The following is a 27,130-nucleotide window of genomic DNA, read 5'->3' on the forward strand; positions in this document are numbered from 1 at the left end:
GTGACTCAGTAGAGCATCACCCAAAATCAATTGTGCCTGATGTCTAATCCACAATTCCATCCCAGTGTTGACACATTCTTGCCTTTTATGGGACAAGAAAACGTAATTGATAGGTTAGATGGGCATGACCTGTACGTAGACACGGAAAGACTGAAGTTCATCCATGATTCACAGGAGAATCCAGGCTCAGAAGCATCCACCTCTACTGCATTACACTGGTTTATTTTTTCTTGAGCTACAGCCATGTCTAATGCATATTTCCGTGAGAGCTGCAGCGATGCCACGGCTGAGTATTGAAAGCAGCAGTATTAGCACTCTGTCCCAGCTAATAGTCCAACTATCAACTTCAACGTCATTGTGAAATTAAAGATATTAAACCTTGATCTGGGGGCAGCACATGGCCCACCTCACAACCTCAACTACTAAAAATTTCCAGAAAGTAAACTAAAGACAGGTTTTATTTAAAATGTTGGGGAAAAAAATTAGAAGTACATAAAAGAAGGAGAGAGGAAAATAGGAACAGGAGATTAAACCTCTAGGAATGTGAGCAGGACTTAGGCTGGTGGGTTCACCTCAAAGCACTCTGCTCCAGGATTTGGTACTGCTGCCATCAACACCATATTGCAGAATCAGAATAAAACAACATCTATAAAAGATATATCAGGTTTGCATGGCAAGGTTTTGTAGCAGGGGGGCTACAGGGGTGCCTTATGTGAGCCCCCACGTCTGACAGAGCCGATGCCAGCCAGCTCCAAGATGGACCTGATGGTGGCCAAAGCTGAGTCCATCAGTGATGGCTGGTAATGCCTCTGGGATAACATATTTAACAAGGGGCTAAAAAAAACCCAACTGTGCAACTGCAGTTGGAGAAAGGAGTGAGAGCGTGAGAGCAACAACTTTTCAGACACCCAGGTCAGGGCAGGAGGAAGCAGGGGGAGATCCGTGCACCAGAGCAGAGATTCCCCAGCAGCCCGTGGTGAAGACTATGGTGAGGCAGGCTGTCCCCCCACAGCCCATGGAGATCCACGGTGGAGCAGATGCCCACCTGCAGGCCAGGACACATCATGCAGACAGGTTGAAACTGTCAGTGCAGGACATCTTTAGGGTAATGCTAAATCTCTCATTAAAATATCCGGTACTATTGGGCAATTCAGCTGGAGTATTCTGGCCCTAAACGTAACCTGCATGACTTAACACTAGTAATCATTTTTCTTTCGCATGGAGGTGCGATCACGTTTAGCTCTTGGTCCATGTGACATCCTGGCGCAACTTGAGGATTTGGTACTTCTGAATGACAAACATCTCTTCCGCTTGATACTTGTCCGTGACCAGATCCATTAGTTTCTTCAGTATTGGCGTCACTTTGTGTGAAATACCTTCCAATCTCTTTCATAGGGAGGTGAAGGAATTAGAGTGCTATTAATAACCCATGAGACAATTATACTGCTAAAAGCACAGTGCATCAAAGGGAAAATGAGGGAAGCTGAACACAGCGGATAGAAATGGGCTGGGATATGTAATTAGGTTACACTTGCCAAGAGATGTCTCATGTCCCAGATAACCCTTTGGAAGAGTATAAAAGGTCTCTCATCCCAATTTCCTTCATTCGGTTCTCTGTTCCTGTACACCTACATTTGTGTTGCTGAAGGGGTAAGTCCAATTTTTCTATTTCTCTTGAGTTTCTTCAGCTCATACAAGCTTTGGTAGAGTTGGAGTATAATACTCACTCCCCACCTCTGGACCTCGGTGATGCCAGAGCCCGAGATCCTGTTACCCACAGGAGCTGTTCTATGAACACAAATGACAAGTGGGATAGATTGGAAAATACAGAGGGAGGACAGTCAGAGGACTTTATGGAAAAAAGGCTTTGAAGCTTTGGAGTAGAAGGCACTGGAAGGCCCAGGGCTGCGTACGGGCAACAGATGTTTTGAATAATTCCTCTCTGAAAAGCAAGTTGCATCTCTAAAAGGTCGTGTTTTTAGTGGGGGATATAAATCATCTCCAATACTTAATCAGCACTGAAATAATTTTCTTATCCCTGAAGAACTAGACATTAGGAAGAAAACGGGGAGTTTGAGAGCAAATTAGAGAATAGAGGTATGCTCACACACATCAGGGCTGCTGTACCAGCATGACCGTCTCTCTCTTCCCTACAGCTTTGCCGATACTCCACAAGATGTGCTCCCGCAGGTCCTGCCACAGCCACGAAACCTCCTGCCACGAATCCCACTCCCCCTGCCATGACTCGGGGCCCTCCTGCCACGACTCCCGGCCCTCCTGCCATTACACCATCCAGAGGCAGCCCGTGCAGAAGTACAACTACGTGACGCCCTGCTGCCCCCCCGTGCAGACCTATTGCCCCCCTGTGCAGCGCTATTGCCCCCCCATGCAGAGCTATTGCCCCCCTGTGCAGCGCTATTGCCCCCCAGCCCCCTACTGCCCCCAGTACACCAAGAACATCTGCAAGCTGCCACCGACGTACCCCAAGTACTAGCAGCAGGATCCAGCCCCGGCACTTGGACCCACCGGCTCACTTCTCCCTTGGATGCTCTTGATGCCTGAAGCTTGAATCATGGGCTCTCATTTCCCATTCTAGGCTTGTGTGAATCCTAGAATACTTCATCTTTTCTTCAAAATATAAGTCAGATCTGTTTTAATTTATTTAGCATGTAAGACCCAGCTTATGTTCTTTTCCAAAAGACAGGGAATTATTTATCTTGGCAATGGCTTGCATACAATGTGTCAACCTCCAAAACACGCAAATGAGACAATAAAATTTCATTTCCAAAAATAGAAAAAGTTTACAATTTTTTTTATTCTTTGACCTCTTTACTTGAGAATTATCTTTACTTCTGACTTCTTAGACATTGCTTCTTATTCTTTTCTTTTCAAACTTATCACAAAATACCCACATCCCGAATTTTCAAAGTGAATGAAATCCAGTCATTCCAGATGCATTTCTACAGCAGCGGAACACATTTATGCGCAACATACAGAGAGCTCAGCTATACCCTGTTTAGCCTAGGACTGTCTTCCTCAGTCCCCTGCTTCAGCAGCACCTCATACTTTATGTGTCACTCTGACTCAGAATTACAAACTTTTTGAGGTGTCCCATAAATGCAAATAGGTGCCCAGAGGTCTTCTCTAACCCGTTTTTAACTGAACTCAGTTTTTAACTGAACTGCAAATTACTGCTCTCAATGAAAACTGCACACACTTAAAAATAAATGCTAAATCTCTGTCTACTTTTTTACAACCTAAGATTATCCTTATCTTCCCAGTCACCAGCCCATCTAGCTGAGACATCTGTTCTAGAACAGGATCGCTCACTTCCTTCTGCCAGTGCCTGTTTCCCTGCATCACAAAGAGCTCGACAACTTAAAGTTCACCTTAAGTTGCTAACTTTGAGTATCTAAAAAAGGGTGAGGTGAATGCACCCTGCGTGATGGGGAACTGACACAAGGGCCTTCCCCAAAAATACCATTTTAAAAACCTAGATGGACAATTTCTACATTATTTATAACTCTCAGCACTTTTCAGAAGACTGCAGGTGAGACTTTCCTAAACAAGGGCTAGCTCTGAAAGATTTTTTTAAAAACTTCTTTTTCTTGCTGAATCACAGCCTTGAAAAATAAATAAAAAGAACTTTAACCAGGACATGAAACCATGCTTTCCCAGGACGTATTTTCAAGTTCAGAATGAATTAGCATCTCACAAAACTGTTGTCAGAGTAGCAACGTAGCAATACTTTTTTTTCCCCAAAATTGGACATGAAAATAAACCCTGAAAGATATGAAGACCATCCCAATAGAGATAGCTGCTCTCTTCTGAACTCGGTGAGCAACTTTCAAGACCCACTTGTTCTAGTTGCATGAGGACAGGCCCATGGGATGCTCCTGAGGAGTTCCTGCAGCACCCACTGGGATCAAAGTCACAGGAAAGGAACAATTACCCATTTCATTGTCCTAAATTAAAGCCTGGGGCCACTGTGAGAGAAACTTGGTAGTAAATAGTAAAACGCTGCAATGTGCAAAAACTACAAAACTGCTTAAGATGGGAGCCTGAAGCAATTTGGGATCTGAAAACAGGATGCCAATAGTTAATAGCTTCCCAGCACAAATCCTTCCTGCTTAGGATCTGAAATCCCCTTCCTCTAGGAGGAGCGTAAACAGGATAATATCGTGGCACAATGGAATAACAGCTGATGGGTGATGGACTCACAAACAGAATGAAAAAAACTGGAATTGGGAACGTTCTTCTGGTGTCATCTCCGGTGTTGAGGCATTAGGTACATTTGAGCTAGTCAAGAGGACTTCCCTCTAAGTGGAGTACATGTGAGTTGTGGCTGTTAATTACAGTCCCTTGTGTCACAAAAAAACATATCAATCAAAACGTGAGTCTGCCATGCAGACCAAGGGGCAGCATGCGGGGTAGAGTCAACACTTTTGAATTGTACGTTGATGCAATACTGGTTGCCCAACAACAAATCACTTAATAACTCTGGGGTTAGGCTCATTTTTAATATGTAAATATGCAACTGCCTTCAAAATTCCCTTATAAAGCAGATTGGGAAATTCACTGCCTATTAACAAGTTAAAGAAAAAGTCATAATTGTTCTTCCTGACTCTGTCAAATCAGAAATGCTAAAAACTAGACACAGAAGATGAATGTGACTACTTAATTGTCAGCATTGCCAAGAGATGCATAATTTCTTGGACAACCCTTTGGAAGATATAAAAGTCCGCCATCCCCTGTTCCTCCTTCATTCAGTGTCAGCTCTCAGTGCTCTTCCTTTTGCCTTCTCAAAAAAAAAAAAGGTAAGTTGGATTATTTGATATATCTACTATTGAGCAGCAGGAGCTCACATAGGAATTCTAGCTGACTAGTTCTGCATTTAGACCTTGCCTTTGTCTTAGAAATTTATTAATGTCAGTGACTGAGTGCCTGAACCTGTAAGCTACACGAAGGGTGCTCATGGTCTGCTCACAGCAGATGGGATGACCAAAAAATAGGAGTAATTGAAAGACCACGTCTGCAAAGACACAGAGTCTTTGGGATCCAGCAAGGAATGAATTCCCAGACTAGCTGGTGATGGAGGGAAAGACACCTCAGACAAGTCAGTGCAGTTTTAGAAGTAAATTTTACCTTAAAAAGCCAACAGTAGCATCTTGGTAGGGAAATTCCCATCAGAGCTGGGCCATCGTAGAGTATCTCCCAAAAGACAAGGCAATATCACTTTCAGGGTCAAGATACCCCTTCTATTACAAAACAAAGGAAAACAAAACTTCCCATACCACTACAGAAAAAGATCCAAGGGAAAGGCAGAAGGTTACAGTGGGGCAGCCGTGACAGCTTGATGGTCTCTCTCTTCCCTACAGCTTTGCCGATACTTCAGAAAGATGTGCTCCCGTGGGTCTTGCCATAGCCATGAAACCTCCTGCCACGGATCTCGGTCTTCCTGCCACGGATCCCACTCCTCCTGCCATGACTCGGGGCTCTCCTGCCATTACACCATCCAGAGGCAGCCTGTGGAGTACACCTACGTGATGCCCTACTGCCCCCCTGTGCAGCGCTATTGCCCCCCTGTGCAGCGCTATTGCCCCCCGGCCCCCTACTGCCCCCAGTACACCAAGAACATCTGCAAGCTGCCACCGACGTACCCCAAGTACTAGCAGCAAGATTCGGCCCCGGCACTTGGACCCACCGGCTCGCTCCTCCCTTGGACACTGTGGCCACGGATCATCTCATCCTTACTGAAATCCCTGTGTCTCTGCCATGTGCCTCACTGCTGGTCTGGATGAAGTGTTCCCCTAATTATCATTTAAGGTGTCATTCTTTCTAATTATTCAGGAAATGTTCTTTCTAATTATTTGGTGCATAATTACTGTTGGGAATCTTTCTGTGCCATGCACTTCTCTTTCAGACTCATCTAGGTGAGGGAAACAATAAATCTTGTAATTCATGAGACCCGCATTGTCTTTCTTTATTCGCTTTTTCCTTTAGACTTTTTTATTTTTTATTAAACTTCCATTAAGTTTCCTCATATTCTCAAAGCACCACGATAGTTAGTAGCCAATAACAACAATTTCCACCTTCATTTGGGAAAAACGGGACACATTAGTAAAGGAAAAATTTCTCAACTACCATAAACCTACATCAGCCTAAAGGGCTGAACAGAACAAAGTTTCCCCTGCTTACACCAGACTATGAGCTGGTCTACACAGATTTTTGTCCCATCATTTTGAAAAAAGAGCAAAGACAATTTAATTCGGGCTCTTTTGTTCTGGAGACAAGCACAGCTCATTAAATGAAAGAGGAATAATTAGTTCATAAGCTGCTAATAATCCTACTCAGTACATGCAATAATTTACTTCAAGCTCAACTTTGGAACTTGGGCAAATAAATGTTTTCAAATATCTTCAGACCTCTGAGCCTCTGAAAACAGAAGTCACAAACTTCTTCATATTCTAGTGTTGTTTGTCACCAATATGTATTTTGGAGCAGAGAAATGGGTTAGACCTCAGAAGGTCCATCTCATGTAAGACTCCTGTGCACTCACGTAGACCAGATCTGAGCACCACAATATGTTATTATGGAGAGCTCATAAACCAAACCTTGCTGAATGTAACTGAGCAAGTACCAGTCACCACATTGCTCTAAAAATGACACTTCATCACTGGAGGTTGGTCTTCCCTTACATACACCCATGAAAGAACCGCAAGCAATGGGTGGTAACTCTTTAGAGATCATGTTTTCCTTAGCAGGATCTGAATTTAAAAGATTCAGAAACATTTTTTTGAGGGGGTGTGTAACAACACCCCAGTTTTGGAAGGCTTTTGAGGAGGTAGAAAGATTTCAGATGAACATCAGTGTGCTACTGCAGGCCAAAGCACGGAGGGAAGGAGACACAGCATCGGCTTTGCTGACTGGGCAGCTGCAGCCTCTCCTGGTGTTGGACCCACAACTGAGTCACAAAATGTCCCTGAGGAATCCGTGCAATCCTCCCTTCCCACACAGAACTCACCACAAGCAACTGTATCGCCTCTAGCCTGAAGAAAAGCTGTAGGACACCCGTACTTTAGAGAGAGCTTCTAGTTAGCAGTCAGCGAATTACTCTAATGGGTAACATTTTCCAAAGTTGATGAGTTATGGGCTTCATTTTCTTGTGCTTCAAAGACCAAGTCAAACAGGATTATAAATCCAGCTTTAGTGCCCATAATTTCCCCACTAATGACAGAACCCAATATTTGCTCACGCTTCAGCTCAGATGCTCCCTTTTGCTGAATCCTCTGCTTTCCAGACATCTCTGCAGGTAAGATTGGGTGAAAAAAAGTACAAGAAATCAGCGAAGGGAAAGAGAAACCAAGGAACAGAAAAACTGAACATACTCATACCCTGTACGGAGCTCATCACCATTCTTCTCTGATCTTAAGTGCTAAATAAGCTTTGATACAAGTGGAACATCCTGATGTGGTCAGCCAAGTCATCAGGCAAGTCAAGGAACGTGTGAAGAATCAGAAATAGTTTCTTTTTTGCCATACCTGGGGACCGAAGAGATTGTGCCAGCCTTCCCAGCATCGTGCCATCCCCATGAGTTGCAGCTGGCAATCCCATTTCCTCTTGGCATTCAGCAACGTGTAAATTAAAATCCTGAGCTGTCACCTGCACAAAACGGTAGGCCTACCCCAGGAGTCAGCATTTCTGAGACTTAAAGACCTTTCTGTCACTGATGCAATCCCAGTTGCCCATTGGCAAGCTAATTAACACCTATGAGATTAGTGTCCGTCTCCAGGAAATGGGAAAGAAATGCCTCCCAAAATCCTTATATGCATTAGGAATTACATATGGGATGAAATACAATGTGACAAAGAGGAAATGCTAAAAATAGGATAGCGCAAACATCCGCGGGATTGAGTGTGGAAATAATTAAATTGTCATTGTGAAGAGGTGTCTCATATCCGAGATAAACTTCTGGAGCTGTATAAAAGATCACTCAGCCCAGTCCTCCTCAGACCTTCGCTTCCAGACACTTCTCCCTGTAGCTGAAGAAGGTAAGACTGATTTTACTATTTCTGATCGTGCTCTGTGAAGAAACCTCCAGTAGAGGCTTTTATGGACCTCCTGGGAGCTGGGACTTAGCTAAAGGCTTTCCGCTTGCAGCCTCGCGGTGCTCTGAGTGCCGTGGTGCATGGCACATGGAGGGAGGAGGACCACCGGGGAAGGTGCAGCAAAGGCACACGCAGGGACCCTCGGGCGACACAAGCTCCGTGCCCTTCCACAGGGGAGATGGAGTTTGGGAGTGGCTCGTGGGGCTCGTTGCATCAGCTCGCAGGGACCTGGCTTCACGCAGGAATTGCCAGAGCAAGCCCTGCGGATCAGGCAGGACGGAGGGTGCATTCAGTTTGGGTTAGGCAGGCAAAAAGAAAGGGAGAAACAGTTTGCTGGGGATCTCGAGATAAATATCTTTTTAAAAAAGGGGAGGGAATAAGAAATGAATGGGGACCTCCTCTTACTCTGTTCATCTTTTGCTCCTGACAGCTTTGCCGATACTCCACAAGATGTGCTCCCGCAGGTCCTGCCACAGCCACGAAACCTCCTGCCACGAATCCCACTCCTCCTGCCATGACTCGGGGCCCTCCTGCCACGACTCCCGGCCCTCCTGCCATTACACCATCCAGAGGCAGCCCGTGCAGAAGTACAACTACGTGACGCCCTGCTGCCCCCCCGTGCAGACCTATTGCCCCCCTGTGCAGCGCTATTGCCCCCCCATGCAGAGCTATTGCCCCCCTGTGCAGCGCTATTGCCCCCCAGCCCCCTACTGCCCCCAGTACACCAAGAACATCTGCAAGCTGCCACCGACGTGCCCCAAGTACTAGCAGCAGGATCCAGCCCCGGCACTTGGACCCACCGGCTCGCTCCTCACCCAAAGCCTCAAGCCCATCTCCTTGCTCACTGCTCGCCAGCCGTGCTGCTTCTCTGCAAACAAGCACTTTTAAAACAGTTGGAAGGCAGCGCGAAATTAGGATGATGAAGTCTCTCAGTTTAATGAACTTTGGAGCTGTTATCTTCTTTCTGCCAATGCAAAGCTCACTGTCCACTGGGAATGGTTTCTTTCTTGCTTTGCTGCTTCACTCTCCAGCAAGACAATAAAAATTATATCTCAAGCCTACTTAACAGTTCTGGATGTTTTTAGTCACCGCTCCATCATATCTGCTTGCCTGGTGGCATCAGTTTTATCTCATGGGTTTAGAGCCATGCTTTAATCACTGGTGAAAATAGATAAAGCAGGAGGAACATCAAGGAAACATGAAAGTCAAGGAAAATGTCTGTGGCACCTAACGGTGATGCCAGGAGCGCTGCAGCACATGCAGAAGGCTAGGAGGAACACATCGGGTTAATTCCTGATAAAACCAAATATTTGCCCTGAGCTCGGCAGACATAATGGGGGTTTCAGAGTCACAGCCGGGGGGCTTGGTCTGCACATTCCTGGTTTTACTGCAGATGCAATCTTTAAAAGCCGCTGCTATATTTGGAAACAAAACAAAGCAAATCCTGCAGGGTTTGGAACCTGCCTTGGAATACCCTCAATTAAACAATTCCTACAGTGTAAAATGAGAGAAGCTTTCCCCAGCATGATTCACCCATCCCAGGGCAGGCATGGGAAATAGGCTGGATGAACTGGACATTGCAAGGACCTGCTAAATGGCCGGTTGGTATAGAACTAATTGGAATTAGTTATTTGCAGGTTATGGAGAAAATCGTTATTACAGAGGAACAGCCTGCTAAAAAGTGAAAGTTGCAAACAGGATGCAGAGGGCAGTTAATGACTCCCCTACACTCCAGCTGTTGCCACGGCTGAGAGATGAGTCATTTTCATACGACCCTTGGCAGCTACTTTAAAAACTCCTTTCCTTACTCACTCTTCACCTCTCCGCCATTGAGTACTGAGTCAGTAAGGCTTTCTGTCCATGGGAGCATGTTTGTCTTCAAGTATATACATCCACTTCCCCTTGCTGCCCCAGGCCTCCAACTTTCTATTCTGTGATTAATCATGGCACTTTTTATTTCCTCTTCCTTTCCCAAGGCCCATGAAGAGCACGAAGCCTCTGAGCTGGTTACGCTTCCTGCTGTGCTCAAGCTTGAAGTTCCTGTTAACCTGAGGATGAGAAATGGCCGCAATTACAGGGAAACAAGACAAAGGTGGTTTTGTTTCTATTCTATTCTAAGCTTTTGTCAGCCCTGGAGAGGTTTGACACCTGGAACATCAAGGAACAAGCCTTAATGAATGCTTTAGCTTGTTAGAATACCTTCTTTTTTAATTCAGAGGCCATGGACATTTGGCAAGAGAAGTCCTCTGTACCTAATGCTCTAGATAGCTTAGAGGAACATTTCTGCTCTGATGAGTATGTGCTAAATAACCTAACAGTGGATTTCCACAACAAGGATAAATTGTGAGCAAACCCCAGAGGATTAACGAGGAGGAATTCACCTTAGCTGTTTCACGGTGAGGCTTGCTTCACTGCATCCATAATTCTCAAATCAGAGTGGTGTTACTCTGGGCACCTTACAGAGCCTGCTAAGTTCATTCACTCAAGATTAACTTTAATTGGGTTGGGGGGTTTTTTACCTAATTTGAATATTATTTTTTTTTTAACTTCTCTTGTAACATCAGTTATGGGTCTCCCAGCTTCCTGTGGATCTGTCTCACATGGCTTTAGACACCTCTGATGTTCATATCCAGTTCTAACAGTAGTGGTGGGTTTTATGACTCAGAGGGACACTGGATGAAGCAATGCACCAGATTCGTACAAAGTCAAGCAGAAAACTGCCTCACTTTGACTAATATCGCTTACTTTACCTCGCTGCTCAGGATCCAACTTGTCTGTCTTTTCTCTGCACGCTCAGAAATCCCCTCCTGGCCACCTCCCAGGTTGCCATGAGCCAGCTTTATTGTTAGGCGAGATGCAGGTACTCAGCTTGTGTAAATCTCTATCGTTAATTAGATTATAATGTGTGGCAGTGACCTGGTCTAACCTGTCGTTAGCATGAAGCGAAACTTAATAGAGAATGAAGCCTGTGTTTTAGTGGGCAGGAACATCAACCTTGGAAAGAGCTTGCCAGGAGAAGTGGTGACTTCATGGTGCTTTGAATTCTTCAGAGCAAGACTGGGTAGCATTCTAAAAAGCTGGGATGTAGCCAGATAAAATCATTAACTACTCAACAGAAACCCGTGCTGTATGTCACCAGAAGTCAAACTGAAGATTCGCAGTGACCCATCCTGTCCTCAGCATCTGTGATCTGGATTGCACCGTCTCTCTGTATGAACAGAAACAGCCTGAATCTTCTCTCCTCCACCTCAGCAGAAATCAGGGCATCTCCAGTGAAGCTGTACCCTGTAGAGGATGGTGGTCAAGCGTCTTTCGGTGCTCTGCTCCCACAGGTGCACAGCCCCACAGCAGCCCTGCTCCCTGGCATGATCTCAGAAATGAAATATTTAATCACGTCAGTCACGATCGCAGGTCCCGTGAATTCCCTCTGACCGGAGACAGATAATTTTTTTAGAAGACGTAGTTTAATTTGAAATCCTAAAGATGCTCAGGGCATCACATGAGGCCTTCAGGCTTTCACGCAAAATAAATATTAACGTCATTAATGAATAATTGCAACATGATCATTAACATCAGAACTAATGAATGTCAATGGGTGACTGAGAACTGAGCATAGAGTTATTCAAAAAATAACATCCGTAGGTGGATCTTTCATTACTCAAGGGCATACTAGGACTTAAAAAAATGGGACTGGAATTTTGCAGATCAAGTTATGCTAAGTGGAAACAGGATGTAAAACTTCCAGAAAAGTTTTGTGTTTTGCTTTTATTTAAAGATGTCCAAAAGGAACTGGAAAAATATGGACTCCAATTTGACCTAAACTCTATTCCAAATTTCCATAAGGAATTTGCACAGTACTTTGCACTTAAAATTTCTGATATTGGCAAGGCCAATGGCATGTGTTTTCCCATGCATGGATGGAATGAGGCAGCAAGGGGTGAGATGTCAAGAACTTTCTGTTACATATTTGCCCTTCTGATGATCAGAAACCCTGAAGACAGACATTGGGCTTCACCATTTCTGCATCCAAAACCAAAACATGGGGCCTTGGAATTACACTTCCTGGAATTATATTTTTAAAAATCATATTGAGGAGTGACTGACATCCAGAAGGCCTCTGCATGCCTCTGAAATCAGCTGCTCCTCAATCTTAATTATGATTTTTATGTTAATTGAGTACTCACTAGCACTGAACAAGCCACCTAGCATCTCAATATAACAGCATTACCATATGCAAAATGAGCAGAAACATACCTCCACCAGCATCACACAAGAATTAAATTGACATTAAAAAATTGTAAAAAATTTACAGAACAGATTGATAATGACACAAAATTGAGGGGCTGGTCAAAAACCACGAGGCAAAGACTAAATAGATGAAGGGACATTCAACAAGTAAGTATAGGCTTAGTGCGTAAATCACGAATTGCTGTGGGGTACCTCATTTCCGGCAGGACAATTTCGAGCTAAATAAAAGGTCTCCCCATCCCTTTGCTCCTCACTCAACTGCACTGCTCAGCTAGCACGGTAAGTGTTAGCTATTAGCAGTGTTCCTCGATAGCAACGGTTCTCATTTGGGTTTGGTCAAGCAATGAATTGAAACGTGTCTTTGTATCCGGTCTTTGTGGGGTGTTGGGTGAGATGACCTTTAAAGGTCTCGTCCAACCTAAGCTAATCTATGATCTGCAGCTGTCTCTGAAAACCAGATTTTCCTAGCCTGTTGGTCTGTTGCGTATTGCAAAAGACAGTTGGCAGAGAGAGCCCAGTGGAAAACAAGCTTCTTGGGATGGAAATCCATGGAGTGATCCTCATGGATGAGCACAGGAGAATGAGTTTCCAGGACAGTTCAAAAGATGCAGAGATATCACTGGGATGGTGACAGGTGGCTTGGTTTCTGTAAGGATCTTTTTTTGCAGCTCAGGAGAAATAAATGGGAAGTGGTGTGTGATATGGCTGTTGCCCATAGGCCTAGGTGGTAGCATTGGTATTGGACACAAGACACATCTGTGTCCCAGGAAAGATGGGTTGTGTCTGAAAGTACATTGTGTTTCAGGTCCTCGCCCCTTCCAGCCTTGACTACACTGCAACATGTGCTCTACCGGATGTTGCTCCACCGGGTGCTGCTCCATTGTGAAGAGCAAGACAGTGTGCTGCAGCCAGCCGTGCCAGAAGACCATCTGCTGCGAGCCATGCCAGACAAGCGTCTGCTGCAGCCCATGCCAGCAGTCCTGCTGCTGCGACCCGTGCCAGAAGCCCTGCTGTGACCCGTGCCAGAAGCCCTGCTGCGACCCGTGCCAAACTGTCTGCTGCGACCCGTGCCAGAAGCCCTGCTGCGACCCGTGCCAGCAGTCCTGCTGCTGCGACCCATGCCAGAAGCCCTGCTGTGACCCGTGCCAGAAGCCCTGCTGCGACCCGTGCCAAACTGTCTGCTGTGACCCGTGCCAGAAGCCCTGCTGCGACCCGTGCCAGAAGCCCTGCTGCGACCCGTGCCAAACTGTCTGCTGCGACCCGTGCCAGAAGCCCTGCTGCGACCCGTGCCAGCAGTCCTGCTGCTGTGACCCGTGCCAGAAGCCCTGCTGTGACCCGTGCCAGAAGCCCTGCTGCGACCCGTGCCAGAAGCCCTGCTGTGACCCGTGCCAAACTGTCTGCTGTGACCCGTGCCAGAAGCCCTGCTGTGACCCGTGCCAGAAGCCCTGCTGTGACCCGTGCCAGCAGTCCTGCTGTTGCGACCCATGCCAGAAGCCCTGCTGCGACCCGTGCCAGAAGCCCTGCTGTGACCCATGCCAAACTGTCTGCTGTGACCCGTGCCAGAAGCCCTGCTGTGACCCGTGCCAAACTGTCTGCTGTGACCCGTGCCAGAAGCCCTGCTGTGACCCGTGCCAAACTGTCTGCTGTGACCCGTGCCAGAAGCCCTGCTGTGACCCGTGCCAAACTGTCTGCTGTGACCCGTGCCAGAAGCCCTGCTGTGACCCGTGCCAGCAGTCTGTCTGCTGCGACCCGTGCCAGAAGCCCTGCTGCGACCCGTGCCAGAAGCCCTGCTGTGACCCGTGCCAGCAGTCCTGCTGTGACCCGTGCCAGCAGTCTGTCTGCTGTACCAAGGTGTGCCAGCCATCCGTCTGCTGCTGTGGCCAGCGACCCTGCTGCTGCTGTGGCTGCCGTCCCTGCTGCTGCTCTGGATGTCAGTCTTGCTGCTCCTACGTGGTGAAGAAGAAGCCCGTCATGGTGTGCTGCAGCCCCGTGCAGTGCTGCTCTCCCATGAGGAAGTATTGCATCCCCATCCAGCAGTGCTGCGCCGCAATCAAGAAGCGTTGCTGAGCCAGCTCTGGGTAACAAAAGCAGCTCTGCCAGCTCCCATCTCTGGTTTGCAACAAGAACAGGCACAAGGAGATGAGAACCTGCTCATTTGCTTCCAGTTCACATGATGATGGAGTAAATGCCTCGCTATTCTCTTCTTGTTTTCAAATTTAAGCTGTCTTCTTTCTGTCCTTTGATTATTGAACATCTACTCGAATGTATCACCCACTGCACATGGGAAAGAGCTGTTAGATGTTAGTGGCGCTGTTAATTCTCTTCTTGGTGTACAGGATGTGGGGTACCTTTGCTGTCACTGTGATCGTTCTTCATTTTCTGTCTTGACTTGTAGGCAATAAAACTTAGCATTAAGCAAAACGCAAAATCTTGTCTTTTGGTTATTCTTACATTTCTTTGCATGGAATGTGCCTCATTCTGTGCCATTTCCTATACCTGCAGCCTTCCTGATGGCTACAGATGTTCCTCCATGGCACAGCAGAACATTGGGGAAACAAAGAGCCACTCAGCCATGATTCCCGTTGGCATAAATTAGGTCACAGCTGAAGACAGCAAGCAAAGTAGTATGATCCCTTCTTGCATCTACTGATCATGTCTCAGTTAGCTCAGTTTTTTACTATAAAACTAAAGGGTTAAGGTAAATAGAACTTAAAGGGGACAGGCTGAAGGAAACATGTATAACTCCACCATCTGAAAACATACCACCCTACAAGATGTATAGGAACTCATCCCTGATACTGGAATAGGTACTTCAACAGGCACTGAGAGGAATTCACTACTCACTGATCAGCAGGCATCACCTTCTTCTACTACCATCTTCAAAAATAAAATTTCAGAAAACACTTTACATCGGTGAATTATTTTTATGTGAGCAGAGATTTTCATATGCAGCATTCCTGGATTACAGGCAGTGGAATGAAACTCAGGTGTTAGCATACAACTTAAAAGCTTCATTCCTAAAATAGCACACACATGAGTCAACAATACTTTTCTACCTGGCTGGGACTTCCTTTACTATTAAAATTCAGGACTCAGCTCTGAATTGCATGTCTCAGGAAAATGCCTTGAGCACTGCCTTGATTATTTCCCTCAACAAAATCTCCAGAGCATATACAAAGTCTACATTAGAATAATCTTCTCTACCACGTTAGACTCTTCTGAAAACATTATTCAGGTCTTTAGGAGTTTTTTATTAATAGGTAAATCAGGTACAATATACTGGCAGAAGGATATCCTATATCGTACCATAGCATACTATACAAGAAGTGCATTCTGTTAAAGGAAATCTTGTGAGCATTAATTTCATCACGTGTTGGAAAAGCTGCCATGGCAGATTCCTCCCCACTCACAGAGTTACTGCAGCGCTCAAATTTACATAACCACCATGGAAGTTTACAAAGACATCATGGCACGGCATGACATGGCATGTAATAGGAATTTAGTGTAGATGATGTTATTTCTGACCCAACTATGCATTAAATGTCAGCATCTCTCCAATATCTGTGATCTGCATAAGACTCTGATTAGCAACAGCCTTGCAGGGTTCACATCCATTTCTAAGAAAGACATGGACCTGTTGGAGTGAGTCCAGAGGAAGGCCACAAAAATGATCCAAGGGCTGCAGCCCCTCTCTTATGAGGAAGGGTTGAAAGAGTTGACATTGCTCAGCCTGGAGAAGAGAAGGTTCCAGGGACACCTTATTGCAGCTTGCAGTATTTAAAGGAAGCTTGTAAGAAAGATGCAGACAGACTTTTTGGCAGGGCCTGTAGCAATAGGACAAGGGGGAATGGTTTTAAACTAAAGGAGGGGAGGTTCAGACTAGACAGAGGGAAGAAATTTGCTATGCTGAGGGTGGTGAGACCCCAGCACAGGCTGCCCAGAGAAGCTATGGATGTCCCATCCCTGGAGGCATTCAAGGCCAGGTTGGACGGGGCTCTGAGCAACTTCGTCTAGTGGAAAGTGTCCCTGCCCATGGCAGGGCATTTGACTAGATGGCCTTTAAAGGTGCCTTCCCACCCAAACCATTCTATGATTCTAACACAGGGATCATCTTGGCCAATATGGCAACAATAAAGCCTGATTAAAAGGCGATGAGTGACTTATTTGGTGGACGACATGTTTGAGGGTTTACACAAAGAGGACATTACTTCCTTCAGGCAGGTGTCTGGCTATTATCGTGTGACCAGGACAATGCTCCCCTAGGGACAATTCCAGATGAGACATCCAATGTCATAGGAGGTCACGTTCCCATCTTGGGAAGATACTACGTGTCCCAGCCACCAGGGATCACCTGCCACCACTCCAGCCTCACATTCCAAGTCTGCTGAACATGATACCAGCCTTTATTTGCCATTAATAGATGCTGCCTCCGCATCTTAGAACTCTCATCTTGCATTGCTGTCACCTCTCATCAGATGAAAACTCCATCAACACCTTCTTCTTCTCACATGGCATTGTGCTGGCTCCGCACATGGCCACAATTCCTCCCCATATCCCCAAGCCCATTTCATAATATCTGCCTTAATTCCAGCCATCTTATCGATTCCCTCCCGGCTGTTCCATCAAGCTTTGCACGTATAACAGCCTTGGCCTTAGCATACCGCAGCCCAAACAACTATAAGCAATTGCTGGAAAAGTCCTGTTGGGTGCCTGAACTCAAAGCATCTGTGAGATACAAAGGCATGGAGCGATGCACTCAGGATTGGATTGCCAGTCTTGAGCCTCATGCTTGCCTACAGTGGCACAGAATCAAGTTGTTAGTGTGAAACACTCAAATGTGACCATCACAAATACTATTAAATGCAAGTTGTCTCGGTCTCGCGGACATTAGGAATAATCTCAGGAAATGGAGTGTACAGAAACAACACAGAAAAAAGCTAACATGTGTGAACTACTGCTTTGAAAGCTGTTTAATTTAAACTTAACCCATCCCTTCCATGGATGAAAAAAAAGTAATACTTTAGCTGAAATAAAAAGCAGGGGGGGTGAGGACCAAGCACCACAGCGGGAGACCCAAGAACAAAACTGAGAAAGCAGAAACTCTTCAGTCTTAACTTTGACCACACAGCCACCCCTCAGAGGCAGGAAAAAAGGATTCACATTGACCAATAGTTTCCACTGGTCCCCCAAAATCCCAGCCAAGCACAGAAGGGACATATGAGCGGTGACATTTCCAAGTTCCAGGCATGGTTCTCCCACTCCTTCAGCACCCGCCTCCCCCAGGCACATTGTAAGTGTCTCTGTGTCTCAAGGTCATTCCTCGGGAAGCGGATAGGAATGCCTTCCAGCTACCTCCGGCTCCCATTAATGCAAATTCATTAGAAAATTTGTGCCTGTTGTTTAGCTGTAACAACTAATTCCAATGCACAATTGAGGTGGTGAGCAAACAGAAAGAGGTAAAGATTAAATACCAGAAGACACGTGAGTGGTGTATGCTGGGTGATACACAGCAAAGTCAGAATTGCTGAAGAATGCTTCATTTCCAGGGGGATGGCTTTGAAGCATATAAAAGTCCTCCCATCCTGGTGGTCTTCATTCGCTCACCTTGACTTCTCCTCTCTTGTCCTCACTGGTCAACAGGGTAAGTCAGAGCTTACTGCTTGCCTTTTCTTCTGCATTCTACTGTACTACTGTGTACTTTTGCAGGAAGCCATCGAGGATTTCTTGTACTGTCTAGTTTGGGAACAGTTCTGAGGTTGGTTTTGGGGTCCACCTGGGTGGCTTCTTTCTGGTGGAACCAGTGTTGGACAATATGCCAAATGCATGGGTGTCCGATGCAAAAATCTGGAGATCTCTTGGACAGGTTGTTATGGGATTCTAGACAGCTGGGAATTCCCCGGTCAGTTTGGGATGGACTTTGGGATAAGCATGTTGTAAGATGCCTAAACAACTGGGACATTCAGGCAGAGAAAAAGAGACTCTCTCTGTTCCTTCCAGCTTTGCCTACACTACTACCAACAACATGCCCAACGGAGGTTGTGGATGCTGCGGTGGAAGTAACTACTCTGTGTGCTGCTACAGCACCAAGAAGCCATGCTGCAAGATGCCGATGTGCTGCTCGCCCATGCAGTCCTGCTGCCCCACCACCTGCTGCATGCCCATGCAGACCTGCTGCATGCCCATGCAGACCTGCTGCTACACCATGAACAATGGAGGCTGCTGCAGTAGCAGTAGCGGCGGCTGCTGCGGTGGCAACTAAACCCACTCAGTGAAGGGCAGGCAGGGCTGCACTGCCCGCTGCTTCCCTGCTGGCTCATTCGGTGTTGGACATGGATACGGATACTGCCCTAAATGCTCTTACTCCTTTGCTTAGAGACTGTAGATCTTCTCTTCTTTGTCTACCTTTAATCTCCAAATGCTTGTAATGTGCTTTGAAACTGCTGCCCACTGATCAGCATGATTTTCCTTTGTAAGCACTAGTCCTGCTGTTAATTTTCCTCTTCATGTTGGGATGTTTAACTCTTTTCATCACTGTTTTGCTTCAGTATATCTGAAAACCAATAAAATCTGTAGTTCATGACACTGCAAAACTCCTGGTGGTTTTCTGTTTGCTAGCTGGTGAAGGCAGGGTGCATCACCTCACCTATTGCCTTTTCTTTGCATTTTTTTCCAGCGTTGGGATGTTCCTGCCTAAAAGGTGCCAGCTGGGGGCGGGGGTTGCCTACACAAGAAAAATCAGTGCATCCCTGATGCAGTCCTGAGCTTCTGCATGGCTCTATTCAACCATGAACTGAGTGTCTGTCATCTCTCCAAGCAGTATTTACCCTCTCACTATAAAACTAGAAAGAAAATAATACATAAACTTGCAAAGGAGGTGAATTTCTTCTGAAACAGTTTGACACATGCACATCCCAACTAGGAAAGCTCCGTGTATTTCGAGCAGCGAGAGGTCTGCTTCAGAACCTGCAGACAGTCCCTGTAAATGGTTTAACATTTATGAGGTGGAGGTCTTGCCTCTGCTAAAATGTCTGGGTTACCAGATATCAAGTTAAAATATTAGAACAAATGGTGAGAAACCTCCACCATCTTCAAGGAGCGATTGGGTCAGTAAGAGTTGTACCAAAATATAGCATGCAAGATCTGCATCACAGTCTTCATCCTGTGTTTAATGCCCTTTACTGCCTCTGTTTCCACGGAGGAATGCTCCAGTCCCTTCTTTGCATTAAGCCCACTCAACAAAGGCCATTCGGTTACGTGGGTTACACGGATGGCTGACACAATGACCATCGGTGGGAAATGCCCACCTAGATCATCACTCCTTGCAGCTGCAGGATTTGCCAATGAGAAATCTCCCTCTGGAGGCACAAGTGAAGTGTGCCCCTTTGCCTCATTATTTCTTTGTAAATTAATCAGTTCTTATGGGCAGGCAAACAATAGACATGACTTCTTATACTGTACTAAGAGCTTTTGTGGAAATTAGCTGAAATTTACAGCTAGCAGCTTAAACATTAATAATAGCTAAAGCAGACAAAGCTAGGAGCTTAAACTTTAGTAGTTAGAGTAGACAAAGCTTACAGATTGTGGTATATGAACTGTAGCAACCATATTACAACGTTTGGCTGAAACTGACCAAAAAGGATGTGATACTGTGTGAGAAGATGACCATTTAGCAACTGCTTAGTAACAAAACAGCAAACCAACCAAGCCAATAAAAAGGAAGAAGAACCCAGACCTTAGTTTTACTATTGGTCTGAACTATTTATTGCATGAGGGGTGGGAACTTAGATTGCCCAGAGATTTTTTTTGTCCAGGATCCCTTTTTGGAGGCACCTAGCTTGATCTGTAGCACTATTAATAAAAAGTACTTTCATAAAGAATCTATCTTTCAGCTTATGTGGAAATCTGGAGTCAAACTGTTATGGTGGCTGGCATGTGTAATTTCCGTAACAGAGCTGCTCCGAGGGGACCGGCTGGGAAGGCAATGCCGTGCATGTTCTTCTACTCTGTCTGGAGAAGTTGCAAATACATGTGCTGCTTCTCCAGCATTTCACTCAATGAATTACTCTCATTCCAGGAAAGCAGGGAAAGGAGCTGGCTGCATTTACTGCAGAGGTGAAGCAGCACAAAAATCACAATCCGCTCCCCCTCGCACCATGCAGAAAGCAAACCGAGGCCCCTGCTAGCCTTCTCGGGGTTGGTAGCAGCTCATCTAGGAGTACCCCTCTTTGGAGCACTGCAGGGATCCCGAAGGATGTCAGGCAGCAGGCAGGGAACTCGCCAGGCAGGCTCCACCATCCTCTCATTAGGCAGCACTCCCCTCAGGATAATGTGGCGAGGTCTTCAAATGACAGCTGCAATTTTAAGCCGTGGAAAAAATTCCTCCCAAATACCCTGTGTTCTTGCCAGCATTCAGCCCCACAGCAAAGCGCATTGGAGGCAGTGGCTGGCGTTAAACAAGCATTCATCCACCCTGGCTCAGTTGCCCAAGGCTCTGCCTTACCTTGACCTTTCCCCCATCCTCTCTCCCTCCCAGAAAATGGTTCCACCTCAGCAATGTCTCTTCCTGCATCACTTCTGTGTCCCTGCTTCCCACTTAGCTCCATGACGCCAGTTAGGACCAGTTTCCTGCGTTTGTCACAACTCTTCCACCTTCATCTTCTTCTCCACCTCTCGGTCCATGTTGGGCAACTTCATTTACTACTTCAAACACCCACAGAGTCCTGTACAACCTCCAACTCTAAACATCCCTCCTTGCCTGCTGAGGAGCCGGGCAGGTGGTCTTGCTTGGTGCCAGGGCTCTGGCACACAAGGGGGGTCCAGCTGGATGCAAGGGAAGGTTGCACAGTGACACGTTGACTTGCAGTGCACCATGCCCAGTCCCAGAGCCATGGCTCCTTGCCTTGCCATTTGCAAAGGCAGTGCTGCCCCTGGACCTTTTAATTAAAATGCAAAATATTCCAAAGCGAAAATTCGATTCAGAGTTTTCAAAAATGTTTCTAGGAAAGCAGCCCCAGCAAAGCAGAGCAGGGACTGAAGCGCTCTTGTGCTAGTGATGCCCACGTGCAAACCCAAACCCCCCAGACTGGAGGATTTACACAAGTTTAGGCAAGCAAAAACACAAAGATGGCTTTGGCATCTCAAAGATGCTCTTAGCATGCATGAGGACACAATGATCTTGCATGGAGTCACATGCAGGTGACTGAGACCCCAGAGCCAGCATGACTCCCAACACATGCCAAACACATGGACTTCTTGCTCCCTCTTCACATGCATGTCCTATGACCAGGAACAAACATACCTATTTTCATGAAATTTTCCAAATGTTTGTTTCAAACACCAGTCCGATGAAGCAACCTATCATGTGCCTGAAAGACACAACCCAGGGGTTCAGTTTTGGCTCTCATACTGACTCAGCACCAGCCCCTGCTGAGTAAGTCCCTTAGCATCTTTGACCGTCACTGTTTGCATTCGTCAAACAGATACAAGGATGCATTTTTTGGCTCCCTTGCAAAGCTGCAGAGAGGATAAATTCATTAGTATTCATAGAAGCCCTTTGATTATCTGCAGGCTAAACAATTATGAGGCAAAACAAAGGTAGTTATCACAAATAATAAGGCAAAGAGTAAATACCAGAAGACACGTATAACTAAAAAGTATGGGTTTGAGTTAGTAAACAGGGAAGTTCAAATGGTCAATGGCTGTCTCACTTCCAGGAGGTAGGTGCTGAGGACTATAAAAGGTCTCCTGGCCCAGCTCACTTCATTCGCTCTTCTCTTCCCTTCACCTCTCCTCACTCTTCAACAGGGTAAGTGAGAACATCTAAACCTTCCTTCCTTTTCAAAAAAGAAAAATGCGATGGATGTCTTATAACAGGATCCAGATACAACTGGGTAGCTGGGCTGGGATTTGAAGCTGGGCTTCTGTGAGCTGTGTACTAGGAATCACGGGGATGAGCTAGAAGCATTGAAGGATGGAGAGGCTACAGGAGTGTCAGCAGGGCCATGCAGACCGAGGGGACCGAGGGCGGCTCAGGACGGCTCAGAACAAGGGCTGTGTGCGCTGTGCTGTGTGATTCTTGCTAAGACATTCGGAACAGCCTGGTACGAATAGGTGGGCATCCACACTGCAGGAAGAAGACAGAGTTATGAGCAAGATTTGCTACAAACAAGACAGCACTCAGATTCAGCTCCTTGAATCTCAGAATTTAGCATAAACTGAGCTTTGAATTAATTCTGTATTTCCAAATATCCTTCTCCCAGTCACAGACTCTCTCTGTTCCTTCCAGCTTTGCCTACACTACTACCAACAACATGCCCAACGGAGGTTGTGGATGCTGCGGTGGAAGTAACTACTCCATGTGCTGCTACAGCAGCCCTAAGTGCTGCAAGACACCGATGTGCTGCTCGCCCATGCAGTGCTGTTGCCCCACCACCTGCTGCATGCCCATGCAGACCTGCTGCTACGTCATGAGGAATAACAGTGGAGGCTGCTGCGGTAGCAGTGGCAGCGGCTGCTGCGGTGGCAACTAAACCCACTCAGTGAAGGGCAGGCAGGGCTGCACTGCCCGCTGCTTCCCTCCTGGCTCATTCGGTGTTGGACATGGATACGGATACTGCCCCAAGCACTCTTCCTCCTTTGCTTAGAGACTGTAGATCTCTTCTTTACCTGTCTTTAATCACCAAATGTTTGTAACGTGCTTTGAAATTGCTACCCACTGATCAGTGCAATTTTCCTCTGTAAGCACTAGTCCTGCTGTTAATTTTCTTCTTGGTGTGTGGGATGTTTAATGCTGCTGATGTATCATACTCCCTTTTCTTGCTTTAATCTCCAATTAGTCACAAAAGACAATAAAATGGATAAGTTATGACACTGCAAACTTCTGGTACATATTTATTCATTTATCTTTTAAACTATAGCTCTGGTCTGGGACTTTTTTAGCAGTTGCTTAGTTTCTGAATATAATTATACTTTCAACTGTTTCTCATGCTCCTGATGACAGCAGCACAGCATACGCAGTAAACTTCTTGGATTAGTCTCTCATCTGGGGAAAAATAGCATTTGCTAGTGACAGTTCATTACCTAAGCTACACGAGTATCCTCCTGGCCATGCAGTTTCATGCTGTCTTTCCTCTGCTTTATGACCATGAAGATACACAGTCTGCAATCGAAGCATCTGTATGGTCCTAAAGCCAGAGCTACAGGTCATTTTTTTAAGGGAAATCTTTCCAGCAAATTTGCTGAGCTTTAAAGCAAGCTTCTTAAAAGGCTGGGTATCTTGTCTATAAGTTTAAATAGACCAGCAAGCATGGTCTGCATGGTGCAGGGAGAGAGGGAGTCATTGAAAGATGTGGATATGTAAGTCTAGCCTGAAGGTTTCAGAAATACTATCTAATTTCACCTGGAATTCTAGTAAAATGTGGCAAATTTTAAGAGAGGAGATTCAGAAATTAAGTATTTGCACTTCATGATTTGTAATATCCTGGGGAAGGGAACTGACTCCAAAACATCTCTTCTAAGATGAAAAAAATCCAAAACCAGCATAATCCTGAGACGGGGGTAAAGGGCTATAAATCTAAAATCCCTGTTGGCCCGTAACAGATACCAAGGGTTTTTTCCATCTTTACATGCAAGCCCTGTGGCTTCCTGCAAGGCAATTTGCATTTTTCCTGTAGCTGAAGAACAAATTATCTCAGCAGTAGCAAAGCTGTCAGGTCCAAGCATGCGCCCTGGAGTCACACCCCTGAATTCTGCACATGCTTTTCCCCGTGATTCAAACCTGAACACCACCGGACAAACCTCTGAGCATCTCTTAGAGACAATCTACTGTGGAGCGAGCACACGGAAATACCTTTTGCACTGGACAGCCCCGGGGCTGCTGGCAGAGATACTTTGCTGGTACTTTAAAAAAATGCCTTGATCGTCCACAGAAATGCGAAGTGGAGCAGCTGCATGGAAAATGAGTCAAAGCAGAGATGTCAGAAAGGTCGATATGGTGCTTGGCAAAGCTTGACATTGTTGGTTTCTGAGGTCAGCATCCCTTTGTAGTGTCCTTGTTCCAGATGTGCAGCGCATAAAAGGGCTTTCGGTGTTGTAGCCACTCACTTGACCAAGATGCGCCTCACTTGGAAGAGAGTTAATTCATTTAAATAGAGGAATATACATCCCATCCACAGCCTGACGTGGTCCAGCCCAGCGTGCTGTGTCCATAGGGAGCCTGTACTCAGAGCTCACGCCTTCCGGTCATCCATGCCACACACAGGGCAACAACATCTGCCATTCATCATAATCCTGATGTCACCCTTGCTTCCCTCACCATCTCTCCAGCTGGCAGGTTTCTCTGTGCTCTGACAGGTGATGAGCATCATGTCTGGGTATCACAGACCTTCCCTGACAAACGAGGTCCAACCTGCAGCCCCATCCACTAAGCCAGCTGGAAAACTTCCCGTATTTTTCAACGAGGCAGTAAAATCATCTCACGTCAGCTGAGCATCAGGCTGGATTTCCAGCTGTGGGTAAAATGCCCAGAGAGCAGTTTGGGGAAAAACCTCAACTCCATGGAGCACACCACGAACATGATTCCTGGTTTAGGGTTGGTCAGGGTGGTGTTAAGCTGAAACAGAATTGAAAAATCAATCACTTCTCATTGAAAATGGAATTTCTGTTTTTCCAATTTTTTTCCTTTTTTTTTTTTTTTTTAATTGCTCCTTATTCTGGCAGGAACCTTGCTTGTTTTCAGTGATAGATTTTTCTCTGTTTTCTTTCAGGTCCGTGAAAAATCAATGTCTCTGCACCAACACCCTGTTTCAAGGCATGAGCCATTGGGCACCTGAAGATGGGGACCGGGCACCAGTACCTGTGGGCTTTTTTGAGGTTTTCCCACTGCCACGAAAGACTCCTTTTGGGCACATCACTCAGCATTACGGTATTCCAGGTATCCTTATCCCAGGATCCCATCTGACTAACATTAGGTAACAGCGTATTTGAACACGACTGATGGGAGAACTAATTAGATAATGGCCACTGCATATGCAAAGAGCTAAGCCGACGTTACATCAAGGCAGATGCTAATTGCAGCTGATTAATCCAATAGCAAGTGCCAGAAAAAAATATACATACAGAAGTGGCACTCACGGCTCAGCTATTAATTCCCATGGCATGCCTCATTTCCAAGAGAGCTCGGCCATGTATAAAAGCTTTCAGCCCCAGCTCTGTCCTCAGGATTCACGCTCCCTGCTCAGCCCGTCTGTCACAGATCACAGGGTGAGTTGGATTCTCTCAGCTGTCTTCGATTCCTCTTTTTTTTTTTCATAGAAACAGCAGAAAAGAAAGAAGTCAGTGGGTGATTTTTTCTTTTTCCCAGACTGCTTATCCCCAAGCGCTTGGCCATCTCTGCCACAGGATGCACTACCATAAAGGCAACAGCGATCAGGATTTGTGCTACGACAGCTCGGTCTGTGGCGAGAAGGGCTGGACATGGCACGGTTCCACAGGGTGCTGCCACGAAAGCCCCGTGGGCACCACAGATGTGCCCCCATGCCATGACCCCGGCAGCCTCAGCCGCGACATCGAGGGGTCCTGCCAGAGCCAACCGCAAGGCTGCCAGCCCATGGAGCCGTGCCCACCTCAGAGCTGCTGCCCACCACAGCAAAGCTGTAATTTCGGGAAGCCCCGGCGGCGGGTGGAGGTGAGCCACGTGCAGCCCGTCTGCCCCCCACCCGTGAAAATCCATCGCCGGCCGCTGCAGCAGTACCGCCCACCCCTGCACTGCGAGGAGCCGGAGTGCTGTGGCAAGCCCCGGAGGCGAGTGGAGCAGTGCCCCGTGGAGGATGCTTGTCCCCCCGTGATAGTGCATCCCCGGCCGCTGCAGCATCGCTGTCCCTGCATCCAGCACTGCCGCCCGCCCGTCCAGCACTGCCGCCCGCCCGTCCAGCACTGCCGCCCAGCACCCGTGCCCCTGCATCCCAGCCAGCACCAGCAAAAACAGGTTCCTCTCTTGCCACCCTGTCTGCAGAAGAAATGAGCATGGGGCCCAGCGAGGCTCTGGGACGCCTCCCCAGCACGTGCCCGCACACCACGTGAGGGATGCTTCGTTCCTCGCCCAAACTGCTGATGCTCTCACCTCCGCTTTCGGCGCAATGCGATGCCACCGTGGCTGATGGCTCATTGCTGCTCTTTGCACACTGGATTCAGGGTCCGCAGCCCCTGCTCCCCCCCAGCACTGACACTTTAAATTCCCAAGGTCCTCTCCCACCAGGGAATAAGCTTTAATCATCCAGACCCCACTTCGCTCTTCCTCAGGGTAGAGCAGATGTTTTTTCACTCTTCTGAGAAGGTGAGCAGCCTGGGGATGGAGAAATCGAATGGAAGGAGCCTGAGCGAGGACAGGGAAGCAGCCTGTCACAGAGTCACCTTCTCCAATTTTAGCAGACTGTGATTTCAAGGTCGTTTGAAAACAGAGACAGGACTGTACTGGATAAAAAAGTACACACTGCGACTGCAGGAGCATCAAGGACTCCAGCAATTTTATTTTCTCCCTGTGTATTCAAGAATAAAGTTGAAAAAATTTAGTTGACACTCGCTTCTCTTTTTTTACCCCCAAAAATATTACCAGCTCTATAATGAGAGGCTGTTAAAAGTCATGGAAATTCTCACAAGGAAACTTGTAAATCTAAAATCGAAATTCCAAGTTCACACATGAAGATTTCAGCTCCGGCTGCAGCAGTTCCATCTGGCTGAACTCCATCTGCACGCTGTAAAATCCTCCCCACTGTGGT

At 46.6% G+C, this 27,130-nt stretch overlaps 5 protein-coding genes across 5 annotated transcripts; all 5 read left to right on the top strand.

Annotated features, from left to right (window-relative positions):
• The first annotated feature begins 2,176 nt into the window (after nucleotides 1-2,176).
• Nucleotides 2,177-2,494, top strand: LOC121079977 (putative small proline-rich protein 5). The gene has a single exon (XM_040577833.1). It carries the CDS (start codon nucleotides 2,177-2,179, stop codon nucleotides 2,492-2,494), a length of 318 nt encoding a protein of 105 aa, XP_040433767.1.
• Nucleotides 2,495-8,558: 6,064 nt separating this feature from the next.
• Nucleotides 8,559-8,876, top strand: LOC121079978 (putative small proline-rich protein 5). The gene has a single exon (XM_040577835.1). It carries the CDS (start codon nucleotides 8,559-8,561, stop codon nucleotides 8,874-8,876), a length of 318 nt encoding a protein of 105 aa, XP_040433769.1.
• A 4,320-nt stretch (nucleotides 8,877-13,196) lies between these two features.
• LOC121099576 (keratin-associated protein 5-4-like) lies at nucleotides 13,197-14,423 on the top strand. Its single transcript, XM_040618719.1, has one exon. It carries the CDS (start codon nucleotides 13,197-13,199, stop codon nucleotides 14,421-14,423), a length of 1,227 nt encoding a protein of 408 aa, XP_040474653.1.
• A 3,955-nt stretch (nucleotides 14,424-18,378) lies between these two features.
• LOC121079992 (keratin-associated protein 5-5-like) lies at nucleotides 18,379-18,615 on the top strand. The gene has a single exon (XM_040577858.1). It carries the CDS (start codon nucleotides 18,379-18,381, stop codon nucleotides 18,613-18,615), a length of 237 nt encoding a protein of 78 aa, XP_040433792.1.
• Nucleotides 18,616-25,755: 7,140 nt separating this feature from the next.
• Nucleotides 25,756-26,376, top strand: LOC121080111 (proline-rich protein 4-like). The gene has a single exon (XM_040577974.1). The coding sequence runs from the start codon at nucleotides 25,756-25,758 to the stop codon at nucleotides 26,374-26,376; it is 621 nt and encodes a 206-aa protein (XP_040433908.1).
• Nucleotides 26,377-27,130: the final 754 nt, after the last annotated feature.

The sequence above is a fragment of the Falco naumanni genome, chromosome 20 (genome assembly GCF_017639655.2).
Source record: "Falco naumanni isolate bFalNau1 chromosome 20, bFalNau1.pat, whole genome shotgun sequence".
NCBI classification, from domain to species: Eukaryota; Metazoa; Chordata; class Aves; order Falconiformes; family Falconidae; genus Falco; species Falco naumanni.

What these genes read in the sequence shown, in the direction of transcription:
- LOC121079977 (XM_040577833.1), top strand. Translation starts at nt 2,177, where the DNA reads ATGTGCTCCCGCAGGTCCTGCCACAGCCACGAAACCTCCTGCCACGAA.
- LOC121079978 (XM_040577835.1), top strand. Translation starts at nt 8,559, where the DNA reads ATGTGCTCCCGCAGGTCCTGCCACAGCCACGAAACCTCCTGCCACGAA.
- LOC121099576 (XM_040618719.1), top strand. Translation starts at nt 13,197, where the DNA reads ATGTGCTCTACCGGATGTTGCTCCACCGGGTGCTGCTCCATTGTGAAG.
- LOC121079992 (XM_040577858.1), top strand. Translation starts at nt 18,379, where the DNA reads ATGCCCAACGGAGGTTGTGGATGCTGCGGTGGAAGTAACTACTCTGTG.
- LOC121080111 (XM_040577974.1), top strand. Translation starts at nt 25,756, where the DNA reads ATGCACTACCATAAAGGCAACAGCGATCAGGATTTGTGCTACGACAGC.